Raw genomic sequence first — 19,609 nt, forward strand, 5'->3', positions numbered from 1 at the left:
TTGGCTGTCATTTTAAGTTTTCACATGATTACAATGAAAATTTAGAGGTCTGATGGTGAGCACAGGAGGCATGTGCAACCACACAGTGGGGAATGTCTCATAGTTGTGAACCTTGCTGTCATCCCACAATGCTGCAGTTATGGGTGGGTCATTAAAAAGCCCACCAGGTCAAACAAGGAGGACTTCCAGCCCCACTACCACTTTTATGCCCAGATCCATTTACATTGACAGAGTTCAAAATCACACGTCACCAGGTTGTGGTCCAACAGGTTTGTTTGGAAGCTCTAGCTTTCGGAGCTCCAAAAGCCAGTGCTTTCAAATACACCTGTTGGACTATAACCTGGTGTTGTGTGATTTTTAACTTTGTGTACACTAGTCCAACACCGGCATCTCCAGATCATGACGACATTGACAGAGGACTCGAGAGGACAAAGGTGTATGCCATTTGTAAATATTTCACATTACATTGGTTTCATTTTATTCATATATGTACCATGTTGTGAAGCCAACTTATCAGAAAACTAAATACACTAGCAGACCTCATGGCTGGCACACATTGATAATTGACTAGGAGAAAGTGAGGACTGAAGATGCTGGAGATCAGAGTCAAAAAGTGTGGCGCTGGAAAAGCACAGCAGGACAGACATCATCCGAGGAACAGGAGATTTCTGATGAAGAGCTTATGCTTGAAACGTTGACTCTCCTGCTCCTTGAATGCTGCCTGACTGGCTATGCTTTTCCAGCACCACACTTTTTGACACAGTGATAATTACAGAGGAGTCAGTGACATTTCTTGCATTGTGGAAGAAACAATGTTGAGCTTTTTCATTCACTGTTTATTGAACATCAATGTGGCGTGTTCACTGTTATACTCGTCACTATGTAAGTCATGTGTGGACTGGGTATAATTGAAGTGCTGGAGTTGAACTCTAAACCACTGTAAGGACTCTGTTGGCAACACCCTGAGATGGACACATATTTGGTCAATACTAACATCACATCCGATGCTCTTCATTTTCTTACCTTCACTCAGTGTGCCCACCACCCTTCCACTCACTGGATTTAGATTGCCAGGTTCTTCTTACTTCCATCACCAAATGCCATTCTCTGCTCCTTTCTGGATTCCTCTTTCATTTGCCCATGCCCCTAATCCTTCTAGATATACCACATACCTCAGCCTCCATTCCTTTATTTTTTGCCTTCTTTGTACTGTAGTGTTTAACAAGAAAAACTGCGGAGCTGATCTCACAGACAAATGAACCACAGCAATGACTGCATGCCACCTTTAAACAAAGCTGACTGTCTCCCAAAGTTCCCCATGTCATTAACCTTATATTATAGCTAGGACATAATTTTAAAATATTCACTAATGTGTATGTATATCATGCAAACATATTAAAAGACCAACCTCAGTAGGCAGAGCTAACTTCTTGAACCACTGCAGTCCATTTGTTGTATGAGCAGCTACAGCACTGTTAGGAGGGGAATGCCAGGATTTTGACAGTGATAGTAAAGAGATAGTGATATAATTGAGAGTCAGGATGATGTGTGGCTTGGAATGGGAATTTTAGAGGCTGTATTTCTCTATCAAATCCCCTCTTAGCCCTCTTCTTGCCAATGAGAACAGGTTCAAGTCTCTCAGCCTTTCCTCATAAGACCTTCCCTCCAGACCAGGCAACATCCTGGTAAATCTCCTCTGGACCTTTTCCAATGCTTACACATCCCTCCCGAAATATGGAGACCAGAACTGTACACAACATTCCAAGTGTGGCCGCACCAGCATTTTGTATAGTTGCAGCATGATATTGCAGCTCCGGAACTCAATCCCTCTACGAATGAAACCTAACACAAGGCCTGGGATATTATTTATCAACCCAAACCACATATTGGTCTTGCTACAAATTGACATGGACTTCTTCACTACCTGAGGAGTTACAAATGGTGTTGAACATTGAGCAATAATGAGCGAACACCCTTACTTTTGACCTTATGATGAGGGAATCCCATTGATGAAGCAACTGAAGGTAATTGAGCCTAAGATACTACCCTGATGAACTTTAGGGTTCTTTGTAGGGTAGTCGTAGTGTCCCTAACTGTTAGCCAGGGGCCCAGGTTGAAGACCCACTTCTCTAGAAATGTGTAATAACATCTCTGAACAGTTTGATTAAAAATAACTATTCTGAGGAACTCCAGGCAGAGATGTCTCGGAACCGAGGTGATTGAATTCTAATGACCAAACCACCTTCCTTTGGGGCAGTGGTTAGGTTTAGCTCAGCTGGATGCCATGCATCCCTAAACTAAAGTGAAATTAAACTCCTATCTACGCCACAGCTCCACAATTTGTATATAATATTGAAGTTCTGGATAGGAACATGCGCCTCCTATATCAAGATTTGGAAGTGCCGGTGTTAGACTGGGCTGAACAAAGTTAAAAACCACACAAAACCAGGTTATAGTCCAACAGGTTTATTTGGAAGCATTAGCTTTCGAAGCACTGCTTCATCATCAGATGTTGTATGATTTTTAACTCCTATGTCAAGACTAATCTGCAAACACTAGTACAGTAGATAGGCCTCAGATGAAGAGAGGTGAGTCCCATTTAAGTCTCACTATGTTCCAATGTCAGTACAAATCAAAGTGACAGCAAGGTCAGGACCAAAGTGTTTCCTTTTTATACTTGTTTGCCCTATTTCCAGCTTTCCTTTCAACCCCAGTCCTCAAGCTTCTACTGTCTTGCAAATTTATTTTCCTCAAGCCCATGCCTCCAAATTCGAATGTTTCCAATGAGGGTGCAGCCTCTGCCACAGCATTGAAACAGGCCTGATCAAGTCATGAATGGTATCTTTCAATGTAACTGTGGGCGGCACGGTGGCACAGTGGTCAGCACTGCTGCCTCACAGCGCCTGAGACCCGAGTTCAATTCCCGACTCAGGCGACTGACTGTGTGAAGTTTGCATGTTCTCCCCGTGTCTGCGCGGGTTTCCTCCGGGTGCTCCGGTTTCCTCCCACAGTCCAAAGATGTGCGGGTCAGGTGAATTGGCCATGCTAAATTGCCCGTAGTGTTAGGTAAGAGGTAAATGTCCGGGTATGGGTGGGTTGCGCTTCGGCGGGTCGGTGTGGACTTGTTGGGCCGAAGGGCCTGTTTCCACACTGTAAGTAATCTAATCTAATCTAAAAACTATCGAAAATGATCATCCTTCTTGACCCATTGTTTTCAAAACTGTTGATCTCACCCTCCTTTTTCAAAACCTTCCTTCTGTTGACTAGCTGACTATCATCAACATTGAGCTATCCAGTCATTGGCCAAAGAATCCTTAAAAATCTCTTCCCTTTCTGCTTCTGCCCATTATCTCTAGGGACTCCACAAGGTTAAGTACTGGGCTCTCTTGTAGTTGCATGCAATTCCTTGGTGACATCAACTGAATGTACAATGGCTCATTACATATATAAATGACATGCAGAGATGTCTCATGACTACCTTTCTTACCCCTTCCAGTACTTGTGGTTTGTCACAATGATTTCATGACATGCAGCTTTGGCTAAGCTTTCTACAATTAAATTCTGGACAGACAAAAGACAATGGGTTTGGTCTCCATCACAATCCCTGGTGCCTGGCAATTGATTTCATCCTATCCCTCAGCCACTGCCAGAGGCAGATTGTCTACAAGCTTAAAAATCATGCAACACCAGGTTATAGTCCAACAGGTTTAATTGGAAGCACACTAGTGTGCAGAAGCTAGTGTGCTTCCAATTAAACCTGCTGGACTATAACCTGGTGTTGCATGATTTTTAACTTTGTACACTCCAGTCCAACACCAGCATCTCCAAATCACATCTACAAGCTTGGTATTGTATTTCGCACTGGGCTGAGCTTCCACCCCTCAACAGCACCCACTCTAGGTCTGCAATCTGCCTCAGCTCACTCATTATTGAAACCATCGTCTACACATCTGTTATCTCTGGATTTGACTCTTCCAATATTCTCCTACCCAGTTGTCCACCTCACACCTTTCATTAACTTCAGTTCATCTAAACTTCAGCTGCCTAATTTCTAACACAGACAAAGTCCCTTTTGGTCTTCAACTTTGTTCTCAATTGATCAAATTGGATCCCTAGTTCAGCAACGCTTCAACTTTCAAATTCACATCTTTCTAATCAAAACTCTCCGTGTCCTGGCTGTTTCCCAGCTATTCTTTTCATACATAATCTTCAAAGATCTCTCTACAGATCCACTTCTACATCATTTAATCATTGATATCCACTGTCCCACCATCAGTGGCCATTCCTTCCAGACCTCACCTCTAAATCCCTCCATTAACCTCTCCACCTCTTTGATCAAGACTTTGGCAGCCTCTCCTAAAATACCTTTATGTGATTCACTCTCAAATTACATCTGCAAACGTAAGAAATAGGTGCAGAAATAATCCATTCAGTTATTTGAGCCTGCTCGCTATACAGAACATTAGTTAGGTCACTTTTGGAACATTGCATGTTTGGAAGGGTGTTGTGAAACTTGAAAGGTTCAGAAATAATTTGCAAGAATGCTGCCAGGGTTGGAGGGTTTGAGCAATAGGGAGAGGTTGAATACACTAGGGCTGTTTTCCCTGGAGTTTCGGAGGCTGAAGGGTGACCTTATAGAGGTTTATAAAATCATGAGAGGCATGGATAGGGTAAATAGACAAGCTCTTTTCCCTGGGGTGTTTAAGTCCAGAACTAGAAGGCATAGGTTTAGTGGGTGTTCAGAATGGGCTGCCAGAGGAAGTGTTGGATGCTAGAACAATTATAACATTTAAAAGGCATTTGGATGGGTATATGAATGGGAAGGGTGTGGAGGGAAATGGGCCGGGTGCTGGTCGGTGGGACTAGATTGGGTAGGGATATCTGGTCAGCATGGACAAGTTGGACTGAAGGGTCTGTTTCTATGCTGTACATGTTTATGACTCTATGACTCATTTTTAAGCTTCACACCCTGAATACGCAATAATCTAATGATCTCTACCTTCAGTGTACTGAGCAACTGCACCAACACAAAGGCCATTCTATTCAGCTTGAATCCATTCCCAAAATTTCAAAATAAAAACAGCAAGTGCTGAAGAAAGTCATCAGCTCTGTTTCTCTCTCCATAGATGATGTCAGAGTTAACAAAATGGAGGAGTGTTCATGCTTTGAAATTTTGTTGACTTCAATGTTAGCTGTGAAGTACCAAAACAGAAAATGAGGCCCTGCTCCTCCAGCTAGTGTTGGACTTCATTGGAACACAGAATGGACACACAAGCACAAGAAAACAGTGATGTATTGAAACAGGAGGCAACTGAAATACAAGGGTTGTTCCTATGGATAGGGTGGAGGCATTTCAAAGTAGTCTCACAGTTTGCCATCGAAGTAGAGGAGACTGTGAGCAGTGAACACAGCCCTGGACAATGAGGATGGCAGAGCGTAATTGGCAAGAGTTGCAAATGTCTGGGCAGATACCATGGGGTGGTGACAAATTGTTAGAAGTGATAGAGGATGTCATGGAGGGAACGGCCCCTACAGAATGCTGACAAGGGAGGGGAGAGGAAGATGAGTTTGGTGGTTACACTTTGCTGAATGTAGCAGAATGTGGTAACTGGTGAAGTGGAAAGTGAGGACAAGAGGAGCCCTATCATTGTTCTCGGAAGGAGAGAAAGGGGCAAGGGCAGCAGTCCAGAGGATGGGCTCAAAAAGCTGAGAACTCTGACAACTATGGTGGGGAGAACACTTGGTTGAGGGAAAAGGAGGAAATATCGGAGACACCGGTATGACAGATTGTGACTAAAATGGAGAAGCTGGGAGAATGGAATGGAATGTGAGGGTGTGAGGAGGTGCAGTTGAGATAGCTGTGGAAGTCAATAGGCTTGTATACAATATTGATGAATAACCTATTCTCAAAAATGGAAACAATGAAATCAAGGAAGGAAATAATTAGAAATGAATCAAGTGGTGGTGAGAGAAGGCTGGAAATCAGAAGCAAATATTATTAATTTTACCAATTCCAGACGAGAATACAAAGCAACACCAAAGACGTCATTGATTTATCACAGAACAAGTTACGGTAGGAGAGTAGGACTAGATCAAGGAATATTCACAAAGGCATAACTGGGACTTATGTGCATACCCATAGCAAAGTATATGAAAGTTCTTTGCTTAGAACTACCCACGAAAGTGCTTGACAATTTTTTTTGACTTTTGCCATAACTGTGTTCAAACATTGTGATGACTTACAGTGCAATTTATAGCAACAGACCTTCCCTCAAATTAATAAATAAAAGTAATATAACTATGGCAAGCAATATCATAAAAGCTTCCTTAACTTGAGTATTGTGAAATTCAGTTATGGTGAACAGTCAGTTCAAATGTTGTTTCAAGTACTGTAACCCAAAAAAGGTGCTGAAATTTCTACTTTACGAACTGTGGTGCTGACCTGAAACTGGATGCATTTTTGCAAAGGACTGCCATTCATAGGCTGTTTCCTGTGGCTGAACTGAAATATATGTCTGGTTTGAAAGTGTACATTTAAGAGAAGCCAGTCAAAACACCTAATTTGCCTGTTTGATTACTGAATTTACTTGCCTGTGCCTGTGAACTATATAGTGGGAGGTGATGGCAAAGTGGTAATGTCACTGGACTAGTTATCCAGGGGTCCATGCTAATGCTTTTTAGGGCACAAGCCCAAATTCTACCACAGCAGACTGCACTCGTACATATTAAATAGCTAAGCACTGGCATCATTCACAATTGCCATTTTAAGTAAGTCAAATACAACAAAGCATCCTATGATTGTGTTATATTTCCAAACAAGAGAACGTCTTATTGATGAAAGACTTTCTATTCTTGGTGCTCAGTTCTAAATTATCACAGCACACAAAGTAGAAAGTTCAGTCTTGAACAAAAATGAAGTGATGATTGAATATTAACACTTGGAAAGATGATCTCACTTCTCGCAACTTTGACTGTTTTCCGATCTGATAAACCAAGTATGTAGAGGAAAATCATGTGACAAGATTATAATTACATTCCTTAAATATTTCAATTATGTTTTCCGGTAAGACTTTTATTTAAATTGGTAGTTACATGGTTCAAGTCAAAAGTGGGTGAGTTCCTGCTGTTGCTTAGGGCTTACCTTCATTTTTCAGCAGATGAATCAATATCCCTCAACACTGAACACCTTTTGGAGGATGCACTGACGTTAGCAAGATCACAAAATGTAGTCTGGATGGGATACATGCAATTATATGGTTTGTGATGACAGCTCATTATCACTTTCTCAAAGTCAGTGAATGCTGCTTTTGCAAGGTAATGTTTGCACCCCATGAATTAATATATGAATAAAATGTATTAGTTCAAGTGAAAACTGCACAAAGGGGGATTTTATGGAGGTTCTTTGTTCATTCTAGAAAGATTTATCAATACAACATGTCAAATAATTACTAAGCAGATGTTTCTGTCTGAAAACCTTATCAGAACTGTTCTATTTTCCAAAAGTTTCCATCACTGTCATTTTCCTCCCTTGTGAAGTTGCTGCTTATTTGCTGCAGCATCCCTTTTAAGGTTTATGAGTGAGTTTTGGCAGTGATTGTAGACAAGGGTTACAGCCAAGCCTAGTCCTGCCTTCAAAGCAACATCCATACAAATTATTTCAACCAGAAGTGGAAACTGACCAATTTTCCTCTGCCTAACAAAGGAATCCCCAAGGTCAAATGCACATCTTCTTGCTTCACATCAACAGACTGGGGATCAAATCTGACATATTCCTGATTTGTGTGGTTCACCTATCAAATAAATCTGATGAGACATCTGTGGGGAAGGGAGAGGCAAAATATATTTTTTCAAATGTTCTGGCTTTGCAACCTACATCATGTTAAAAAAACTGAGAGAAACCAGTATGCAAAGTGACACCTTACAAGGCTGCTTCAAACTTTGAAAGTCCTTGGTTGGTCAATTCAAAAACTGTAAAGAAGCCTACAGTACCAGACTAGAACAACAAACTACAAGAATGACTCGTCTGCTAGTTAGAATCAGCACTGTTATCGAGAAGGGACGTATGCATCAAAATGAAACTACACTATGTAAAGAAATTCTAAGCCTCTTGCAGCTAGAATTAATATTTTTAAAACAACAAAATTAGACAATTGGAATTTTCAGTTAAAAATATCAATTAAACAACAGATGACAAAATATTGAAGCAATGTATTGCTTTAACTAGATTTTATTCAGTACCAGCTTTAATTAATTGCACCTTGATAAATATTTTTGGAATACTTCCCATTGATGTGAAAGATAAGGGTATTACATCTGATCATCTGATGTACTGCAAATCATTTTCTTTGAAAGAGCATTCTAAGTACTTTTGCTACTTGTTATCACCAACTTGTGTCAGCAGATCAACACATAAATGTGTTAGTAAATCATGGCACACTAATGGAAGAACAAATAAGAGGCAGGCAAACCAAAGAAGTATTTGTTATTAAATTTGGCCACTAAATGTGTAATTCAGCTGGGTCACTCATCATGCACCCAACAGTTTCCTTTTTAAATTTTTTTTATATGTGTTATGCATCAGTCTGCAGGGTGCTGATAAAAATCACGAGAACTAATCGTGTACAGAGATTCTTCTCAGACACAGTGCAACTTTGCTTATGGAGGTATTACTGGCAGTATGACTCAATAAATTTAGAGAAACCACTTTGACAGTTGCTTTCTTTAACACAATATTGCAAAGGACAATTCACATTCATGGAGGTTCCATTTTGGATTATTACAAATTGCACTTTGTTTGCCGACCACAGTTCTTACATCGCTCAACGTTGTGGAATATTGTCAAGTTGGCCTGTGTTTCTTAAGTCTGAAGAAAGGTTTAAAATTGGGAAACCCATCTCCATAATTATTCTTTTATCTATAAAACAAAAAAGAATAGTAACATTACTAGGTTGTTGAAGCACAAAGTGAAATCATTGATAATTAAAATTGATTTTAAAAAAAGTTATGTAAGTCAATACACTTCACTTTAAATTTATTGCATAACAGAAACAAGGCATATTTTGGCAGCATACGTATCACCAGATTGATGACCTGCTAAATCACACTAATAAAGCAGTAATAAATATGAGACGACATGCCTACTTCAATTTCTAAATGCGCCCATAAGGATAAAGAACAATTCAAGACCTCTTCAATTTATAAAACTTATTCAAATAAAAATGCTTAAAATAATCTGGAGAAAGGTTTGTCTTTTATATGCACCTTGCACTTTTAAGCAAACAACTTGCAAAGTGCTATTAGACTTTGACATCTGGCATCTGATGCCTCAAGGCAAAAATAAAGAACCATCACTTAGGTAAAGTGTCACAAGATTATTAAAGTTCACTGGATAGTAATTCAGCATGAGACACTGCCTTCTTTAGGGGGAAGAAATTAAATAAAAATGACTGTAACAAGTGATTCTGTGTTTTTTATTTAATTGTGATTCATATATTTTCAAAGCAAGTAACAAAATTTTGACAACAACTTAAAAGCAGTGATTCTACTGAGACTAGCAAATGTACCTTCCCTGATGAGAAATATCTACTAAACAGTAGAAACATACAGTTCTCCAAACCTAGTATTTCATTTAAAGTTGATCCAGATGCAAGAGTGCCAAGATAACAGAATGAACATCTTAAATTCTGAATGCCACTAGCAGCTCTCAAGTCAAGTGTCAAATCGGAATTGAAGTTTTATCACCATCATAGATTCTTGATGAGACGGAAGTGAAAGATTATTGGGGGTTATGGAAATGTGGAGCTGGGATACAATCTGATCAACCATGATAGCTTGAATGGTAAAGCAAGCTTGAGGAGCTGAGTGGTCTACTCCTGCTCCTAATTCATATGTTGTATATCATGCTCCATGTCAGCCTGTGTTAATGTGAGCCTGATCAATTGTGACCAAGCCAGAGGTACTTTCACTATGTGGGTGAGCAACTGCTGAGATTGCTCAGTCTCATATCACATACAACGTCACTGTAAAGACAGCCAAAGTTTTTAATCAATTAATTTGTTATAGATTCAACTGTATGGATAGCACAGGGGAAAATGCAGAATTCTAATTCACCTTTCAGGCATTTTTGTTTTAAATAAAGTGGGGAAGTCCCATAGCTATTAAGAAAGGAATCAATTACAGTTAAAAAGAAGCCTATAACTTAAGGATGTGGTTTCTTATGTTAAATCTTAAATGAATTACAGTTTCATTCAGCGGAAAACCAAACAGATCTTAAGTTTGAAATAATAGTTACCTCTGTGACTACTCCTGCTGCTATACTGGATCCACTATATCGTAACATAAAACGACCCAGCTCCTTGAAGTCTTTGTAAAGTTCCAGAGGGATAGGTCTCTGAGCTTGCAGCTCTATCAAGGCATTCTGCCCTTTAGTCAAACATCTGAAGATCATATGAAAGCAAAAAGAAAAATCAGATTAAAGATTTCCTGGCTCATTCAGTTCAAAGACAATTAGGGATAGGGAATACATGCTTGGTCCAACTTGCAATGTCTATACCCCACAAACTAATATCAAAAATGCTCAAGAACCAAAACGTATTAGAACCACCTCCATCCTATCATTTGGAGTTTTGATAAACAGTAACCAGTTGGTGTATAATTTCAAGGATGTTAGGAACAATCTTTACTCACCTTCAAAAGCAAAATATTGTTTCCTTTAATAATTTGGCCTTAATCTTTATTTTCATTTGTCAATTTGTCCAAATGTCAGTCTCATTTCAGTGAGCTACTCAATGGTACAATGACACTCTGGTAGCCATTGTCTGTCAATTAACTAGAAAAATACTGCAGTAACACTTTGTGAACTTATGGTCTTTAGACTGCACATATGCATTTAACAGGAATTTCCTTTCAGTTTATTTGTATTTTATGGAAGTATTTAAGATAATACTTCTTTAGGTTTTAAATCAGAGGGATAGGAAAATGCTACATTAAGGGTTAGAAATGGAGCATCACCTAGAAATCTGAAGATGATTTTAAGTAAATTGAACCCCAAGTGCCTGTCATATGTGAGGAGGAAATTTCTTTGTTTGCTGCATCATGAAACCCCCAGATAATGCATGAGCTCACTTATTCATTCTGCTTCATATTTAGCCACAGCTACAAAACATATTATTGTGGTTTGATTTCTGAGCCGACGACCCACCTAAGTGCTTGATCAAAGTCTAATCTTAGGCATTCCAAAACTGCTTGCTCACATCTTTCAGAATATTACATCTTTTTTTTTCCCTAAATGATGTACAATACATGTGTATAATTTACAGTACTTTTCATGAATAGCTCAAAGTGACATTTCAATCTGATTCTATCAATCTCATTCAAAATGTATTTTAGTCAATAACAGATAAAAGGTATGAATCACTAAATAATTCTGATTCAATAATTAGCTTAACCATATTCAAGCAAAACTAACTTAGCACAAGGCATGCTTTGTGAGCAAAATGATTTGAACAGCAGTGACCAAAATGGGTGATGTAATTAAAGCCTTCACAAAAATGAGAGTTTATCATTATAGAGGAAAACAATTAATTTTTCAGCCTGTCTTGCATTGTGCATCATTGTGAAAATTTATTTGAGGACTACTAAATCATTTTGGAGAGTAATGAAATAAAGTTGTCAAAACACCTTCACTGTCATTATTTGGCTAGAAATTATCTTATCCTAGACAAAAATGCACTTATTACCATAACTGGTTAGTGTATTAATTCAGCTGGTCCCAAGACCGAAAAAGTGCATGATGAAGCTAAACAAAATGTTTTAAGTAAAATTGTAGACCTTTTATTTTTACATTTCTTACTCAAATAAAATGATGGAATTGAACAAGATTCTGCTGCGATCACTTTTTGTGGTAGACAAGGTGGTATGACACAATATCCTATTAGTTAAATCATGAGCAGTTCAAAGTGGAAAACAATTCAAAACATTCAGCAATTTGGGGTGAGCATATCAAATACAGAATTGCATTTACCTGTAGACTGCATCCTAACAGGCAAGTAATGTTCATGAGCAATGGCACAATACATAAAATTCAAGACACACAAAAGCTGGTGCCCACAGGAGTACCCAAGGTAGACAGGATAGAAACAAACTTCACTGCAATTATTACATTTGAATTATCACCATCGCACTTCTGTGAATGATAAATTAGATTAATAACTTAGGTAGTTTACCACTGCTCTGAAGGTTTATTCCAGCATAGAATTTCTATGTGAAAGGTTCCAAACTTAGCCATATTATCAGGAAAGATGCCCAAAGAGTCTTTATACTTTACACAAAGCAATAAGGATTGATTGGTGACTTTCAGACATGAATCAGCTCATAAGTGATGCTGGAAGTGTAATGGGAAGGATTTATTTCTTTGGTCTGATAACACGTGCATGAAACAGGAGTTATAAAAAAATTTAGCAAAATAGGAAAAGAAATAACTTCAACAATTGACAATTAATTCGTTGGGTGCAACATTCAATTTTGAATTTCATTTTGCAAGTATAACCATGAAGCAAAATAGTCAAATAAGTAAAGATATTTTAAGTAATGCTTACTTGGGCTTTTTCTTGAGAATCTCTCCGGTACTCTTATGCAGTACACTCACTAGCCTTCTGATTGTACATGGTTCACTTAAGGTTTGGTAGTGTAGCAAAACCTGTTAATAAATATGTATTCAATAGTTTAAACAATGAAGGACAACTGTCCACATAATTCAAAATATATTTAAAATTAAGCAGCAGTGTACTGCATTTTCTATTCCTATTGAACAAGTTCTTCTTTTAGTCAATATCCTCAAAGTTCATGTCTTTTCAGAGTTTGAAACAAAATAAGAATACACAATTTCAAATTCAACCATTACATGATGGACAGTACAAAATAACACAAAACTTCCCAGAGTACGATTTGAGATATTTGCAAGAGGATCATGATAACTGCAGTAATTGTTCACTTAGTGTGGTGAAGAGTGCCGTAAGAGAAAAACAAGCCAATTTAAATTCTCAGTTAAAATTCGATTACAGATTAGCACAATGCCCTGCATGCAGATCTTTAAAAGAATGATTTTATTTTTCCCTAACCACTCTACTTAAAGATGGCACTTTTGTATTAATTTTAGTTGCTAAGATATATTTGAATTTTACAAATAAACACTTAATTTCCCAAAGATTCCTAACAAAATAGGTTCAGGGCATCCTAATACGTCTATTCTAAAAATTCAAACATATAATGCTTTAATTACTTGCACAAGCAAGATTGGGTTAAATAGTACCCAAAGGCTTAAAAGAGACACAAATTACAAATTTAGTTAAAATAAAGGTAATGTGAGGTGGGTGTTTATCTAGTATTTTGCTTATAATGCATAGTCTGCACTTACTAAAATAAAATGTTTTGACCATCATAAGAACTTTCTGGTTATGTTATCACTTCACTGCAATAGCCAGAGTGTGGAAGTCTGATTTTAATTTTCACATTTCAGGGTAAGATGAACCAGCATTCTATAGTGTCAGCTCCATGTTAACATAGCAATCCAATCTTTCTGGCCAAAAGATCAGCAAATTCTAGCTTACCATAAGCAAAACCCAAAATTAACATTTTCATGTGTTTAAAAGTATACAGAGGAAACAGAAAAATAAAGGTAAAATTCATTGAAGGCAAGATAAAGTTATGCAAGACTGCAACAGAAAGATTGGACTTCCTGAAACAATCTTGCTTTTAACCTCTATTCACATTATAAAATTCTAAATAAATGCAGAAAAAAGGGCACTTACTGGTAAACCTTGAGTGATTGGAATATCAATACTGAAAATAAGAACTCGAGCCCTAAATCTCATGCATGTTTTTATAGGTATTTTCTGATCACAAAAAATACACCCGACACTATAGGAAGAGAAATTTTAAAAAAATATCAGCAGAATTAGTTAAAAACAGACAATAAGTGAAGTTCAACATTTCTAAAAGTTAAGTAGTCCGCCTTCACAAAATGCTTATACATCATGCTAAACTGTGCGTTTATATGTTACAACATGAATAAATATATCAAAACATGAATAATTATAATAAGCTCAACTGCCACAACTTAATAGTTACCCTTAACAGTCAAAATGAACACACTTGTGCATTTTTACAAGAGAAGAGGTGAACTTCAATTAACTGAAACATTGTGCGCAATTTAATAAGCAGAAGGCTTGGAGGCAGAGAGACCAGCATTGGGATGGCTCCCTTTTGCATTTCCAATGTAGAGGTTTCCCAGAGCAGCTTAGGAAATGGGTTGCATGCTGTGTTTGTGCTGCTGAGGTTCTGGATTTGCTGGCTTTCTGATTGGGCCAGCACAATCAGGAGCCAAGTTGGATATGGTACGCAGACTGAAGTCTTAAAAACGACCTAAATTATCATCACCACACAATGTTAGTTGGCCCTCTCACTGACCACTGCTAAACTCCCAGCAGTCAGTGGCACATGTAAGTTGCATATACTTGGGAAGTCATCACCTGAAGCTATCAAGTTTACAATCACAAATGATAGAAAAACATTTATTCAGCAACAATAACAAGGTCCACATGTTCTTTGCACAAAGCAGGGCTTGCTTCCCAGACAAACCGCAATCTTGAACACTCCAAACTCTGCTCAATTATCCCGGAAGTGGGTTTCTATGAGCGTCCTTTCTAGCTTTGCACACTGATGCATTGGCCTGTCATGATGTCATGAATAGGTCTCATTGTCAATGTCCTCATCTTTGTCCTCAGAAAATGATGGTTGTCCCACCATATTTTCTGCATCCAGACATCACCACATGATTAGCCCCAGTATAAAGGGCATGATATATGACTAATGATATGACACACTCACCCTGTACTCTAATGCAAGGCCCTGCCAAAACAGTCGATGCAACAAAACCTTAAGAAGGCTTATAGTCTCTTCCGCTGTGTTCCAGTGGAAGCATGAGCAGCGGTTTGACTGAATTGACTATCAATCTGAGATGGCAAGTTACCAAATTCATGTTCTTGTGAGTGAATTCCAGATTCCGCCTGAGCCATAGGAAGATTGTACCTTTTCTTTTAGTTAATCTGAGGGCATCAGAAAGGTGTCAGGGACCACAGTGGGAGCAGGTGCTCCCCATCTCAAAGCATTCATCCCATTGTAGGGATAGATATGAAGAGAGCAGGAACCTGAGAGCTCACCAGCATATAAGAGACATGGCAGCCCTCATCAGTGGTCACATATAATCTGAGCATTGATGGAATAGAAGCCTTTTACTGATGAACTCTGCAGGTCAATAACAGAGTGCTCGCAAAGCAACAAGTTGAGTCGATCGCAGCCTGGACATGGGGGGAGGCCAGCAGTGGTGGAGAGTCCCATTGTCTGGGTAAAAAATGAGGTCTGCAGATGCTGGAGATCACAGTTGAAAATGTGTTGCTGGTTAAAGCACAGCAGGTCAGGCAGCATCCAAGGAATAGGAAATTCGACGTTTCAGGCATAAGCCCTTCATCAGGAATGAGGAGAGGGTGCCAGGCAGGTTAAGATAAAAGGTAGGGAGGAGGGACTTGGGGGAGGGGCGATGGAGATGTGATAGGTGGAAGGAGGTCAAGGTGAGGGTGATAGGCTGGAGTGGGGTGGGGGCAGAGAGGTTAGGAAGAAGATTGCAGGTTAGGAGGGCGGTGCTGAGTTGAGGGAACCGACTGAGACAAGGTGGGGGGAGGGGAAATGAGGAAACTGGAGAAATCTGAGTTCATCCCTTGTGGTTGGAGGGTTCCCAGGCGGAAGATGAGGCGTTCTTCCTCCAACCATCGTGTTGTTATCTTTTGCCGGTGGAGGAGTCCAAGGACCTGCATGTCCTCGGTGGAGTGGGAGGGAGAGTTAAAGTGTTGAGCCACGGGGTGGTTGGGTTGGTTGGTGCGGGCGTCCCTGAGGTGTTCTCTGAAGCGTTCCACAAGTAAGCGGCCCGTCTCCCCAATATAGAGGAGGCCACATCGGGTGCAGCGGATGCAACCCCAATGTAGAGGAGGCCACATCGGGTCCCCAATGTAGAGGAGGCCACATCGGGTCCCCAATGTAGAGGAGGCTGTGCTGCTTGACTCACCTCATCCAGGAGTTACAATAAGAACCTACACTATCTTTCAGACATTTCAGACAATGAGGCCTGTAGCTGTGGAATCTGATCTTTCTTCTCTATTGCCTTGGGGGAATCTTCAGCTGCTCCCTCCCCCAGCTTGAGGCTGTGATGCAGCCACTACTAGTCACTTTTCTTGCTGGGATTATTGACAACATTGTAATTCCTGTCTCTGAATTTGAAACAGGCAACAAGGACTCCAAGTGCAATAATGTTCACACTAGATATCTGAACAGGTAATATGGTGAGGATTGTCAGGAAGATAGCACAATATTATTTCTAAAAACTTTTGATTCATGACATGATAAGGAAAAACATCATGATTGCTTGAGGCCACAATTCTTAATTTGAAGTCTAGGACAATGAATGTTCTGCCAATGAAGCACGAAGTGAAACTAGATGAGTGGTATTATTGAATCACTGCAGTCATGATTATAATTACCACCATCAGGGCCTAAATACCAAAAGTTCCACACCACTCTAAAGAACAACATTAATTTACTTCACCCCACTTTAGACAGTATCAGCAATTTTGTACAGTTACTGTGAAGCTAACTTTCAATCTGAGATAGCAAGTTTCTAAATTCATATTCAGGTGGATTCTAGACTCTACCTGAGACACAGGAAGATTACCCTCCGTCCTTCACGTTTCCTTTTGTGGATGTAGGTTTGTTGGATGTAGGCATGCCACCAGTGCTTCATCTGGAGGCTCACTGATGACATTATCTAGTATGGCAATGAAACATCTGAAAACAAACCTTCCAGCTCAGCGTGCAAACCTACATCCAGAAACTCAACCTGAGCTACAAAACTTCTCAGAACTTGTTCTCTTTTGTTTTGTTCCAGCAGCCCCAATGATACCTCTGTCACCCCGTGTTTCTGCTGAGTCCTGTGGAGAACTGTTAGTGACTCCCTTGAGAGGTTTGCACATTCCCATTTCTTTGTTGGCCAAAGAAGGGCTTATGCCCGAAACGTCAAATCTCCTGTTCCTTGGATGCTGCCTGAGCAGCTGCGCTTTTCCAGCAACACATTTTCAGCTCTGATCTCCAGCATCTGCAGACCTCACTTTCTCCTCTTTGTTGGCCAGCCAAGGCAACCATAATTTGTGACACACAACCTCCTCTTCCCCTGTCCAACAATCCACTTTCCAGGAGCTTTCCTATGATATACAACATCCCACCTTCTATTGTGAAGTGGCTCATTTCACAGTAATACTGTTGTCAGCCTCCCAGCCTAATGAATGTCATCCCCAAGTTTGTCCACTTTTCATAGGACTCCATTGACTGCTCTCTTACCATTACTACCTAAATCCCTAGGAATGAGCATGGTTGATGCCCAGACCTGAGTTGGCAGGGCAGACCTGACTGAGTAAAGCCCAGTACTGGGACTGAGGTCCTCACAGTACACCAACTAACCGACCTGCAATCCCCAAATTGGTAGCACATGATATTCAGGACTGAACACAGCCCCAATCTCCCAAGTGTATAGAGACAGATCTGGTAGGGCCAACTCCAAATTCCTGCACTGGAATTGGATGAGCACCTTGATGGAGTGTGGCCATTTTACCTGACTAACTGTGATACTCCCTAACCCACTAACAAATAGGATAGCCAGCATGGTTTGTGAAGGGCAGGTCGTGCCTCACAAACCTTATTGAGTTCTTTGAGAAGGTGACTAAGGAAGTGGACGAGGGTAAAGCAGTAGATGTCGTGTATATGGATTTTAGTAAGGCGTTCGATAAGGTTCCCCATGGTAGGCTAATGCTAAAACTACGGAGGTATGGCATTGAGGATACATTAGAGGTTTGGATTAGGAATTGGCTGGCTGGAAGGAGACAGAGGGTAGTAGTTGATGGACTATGTTCATCTTGGAGTGCAGTTACTAGCGGTGTACCACAAGGATCTGTTTTGGGACCCTTGCTTTTTGTTATCTTTATAAATGATCTAGAGGAAGGGCTTGAAAGCTGGGTAAGCAAGTTTGCGGATGACACAAAAGTCGGCGGAGTTGTGGATAGTGAGGAAGGAAGTGGTAGGTTACAGCGGGATATAGATAAGTTGCAGAGCTGGGCAGAAATGTGGCAAATGGAATTCAATGTAGCTAAGTGTGAAGTCATTCACTTTGGTAGGAGTAACAAGAAGATGGATTACTGGGCTAATGGTAGGCTACTTGGTAGTGTGGATGAGCAGAGGGATCTTGCTGTCCATGTACACAGATCTCTGAAAGTTGCCACCCAGGTAAATAGTGCTGTGAGGAAGGCATATGGTGTACTGGGCTTTATTGGTAGAGGAATTGAGTTCCGGAGTCCTGAGGTCATGTTGCAACTGTATAAGACTCTGGTGCGGCCTCATCTGGAGTATTGTGTGCAGTTTTGGTCGCCATACTATAGGAAGGATGTGGAGGCATTGGAACGAGTGCAGAGGAGGTTTACCAGGATGTTGCCTGGAATGGTAGGAAAATCTTATGAGGAAAGGCTGAGGCACTTGGGGCTGTTCTCATTGGAGAAGAGAAGGTTTAGGGGAGATTTGATAGAGGTGTATAAGATGATTAGGGGTTTAGATAGGGTCGACACTGAGAACCTTTTACCGCTAATGGAGTCAGGTGTTACTAGGGGACACAGCTTTAAATTAAGGGGTGGTAGGTATAGGACAGATGTTAGGGGTAGATTCTTTACACAGCGGGTTGTGAGTTCATGGAATGCCCTGCCAGTAGCAGTGGTGAACTCTCCTTCTTTATGGTCATTTAAGCGGGCATTGGATAGGCATTTGGAAGTTATTGGGCTAGTGTAGGTTAGGTAGGATTCGGTCGGCGCAACATCGAGGGCCGAAGGGCCTGTACTGCGCTGTATCTTTCTATGTTCTATGTTCTAAATGCTGTCTTTTAATTTTTTTGTTGTGTCCCTTTGCATGAAGCATATCCAGATTATTTGCAACAAGCTTAAGCATGCAATAAGCTGCCACGTGTCCAACCCCCTTGACTGTTCAGCTCTCCGCATCATAACAAGTTGCCTCTGCCTGTGTGCTAAAAAAAATGCAAGCCACAGAGGATGGCAACCTCTATGTAGACATGAAGTGAATGAATGCTCGGAAAGGAAGCTAAGAGTCACAAGATGCATCCTATGCAGATGCATGTGTGACCATCTGCTATGGTGGGATTCAACCTTTATGTCTCCAGAATATTGACCTGGGGTTCAGGATTAACAAGGAGAAAGTGAGGACTGCAGATGCTGGAGATCAGAGCTGAAAAGTGTGTTGCTGGAAAAGCATTGCAGGTCAGGCAGCATCCAAGGAGCAGGAGAATCGACGTTTTGGGCATAAGCCCTTCTTCAGGATTCCTGAAGAAGGGCTTATGCCCCGAACGTCGATTCTCCTGCTCCTTGGATGCTGCCTGACCTGCTGCGCTTTTCCAGCAACACACTTTTCAGTTCAGGATTAATAACCCAGACACACTACCACTTTTGCCACC

The 19,609-nt window shown here is 40.3% G+C and overlaps 1 protein-coding gene across 3 annotated transcripts in view; it reads right to left on the reverse strand.

The window, feature by feature from the left end:
* Positions 1-8,243: 8,243 nt before the first annotated feature.
* hbs1l (HBS1-like translational GTPase) overlaps positions 8,244-19,609 on the reverse strand; it is a 172,626-nt gene continuing 161,260 nt past the window's right edge. For all 3 annotated transcript variants that reach the window (XM_060849819.1, XM_060849810.1, XM_060849837.1), the window contains 4 exons: positions 13,809-13,917; positions 12,597-12,697; positions 10,292-10,436; positions 8,244-8,914 (listed from right to left, as the gene is read on the reverse strand). In XM_060849819.1, coding sequence (XP_060705802.1) covers positions 8,903-8,914; positions 10,292-10,436; positions 12,597-12,697; positions 13,809-13,917 — 367 coding nt within the window. In that variant the 3' untranslated portion in view covers positions 8,244-8,902. The remainder of the gene's footprint in view (positions 8,915-10,291; positions 10,437-12,596; positions 12,698-13,808; positions 13,918-19,609) is intronic.

Source organism: Hemiscyllium ocellatum, chromosome 3 (genome assembly GCF_020745735.1).
Source record: "Hemiscyllium ocellatum isolate sHemOce1 chromosome 3, sHemOce1.pat.X.cur, whole genome shotgun sequence".
In the NCBI taxonomy this organism is placed as follows: domain Eukaryota; kingdom Metazoa; phylum Chordata; class Chondrichthyes; order Orectolobiformes; family Hemiscylliidae; genus Hemiscyllium; species Hemiscyllium ocellatum.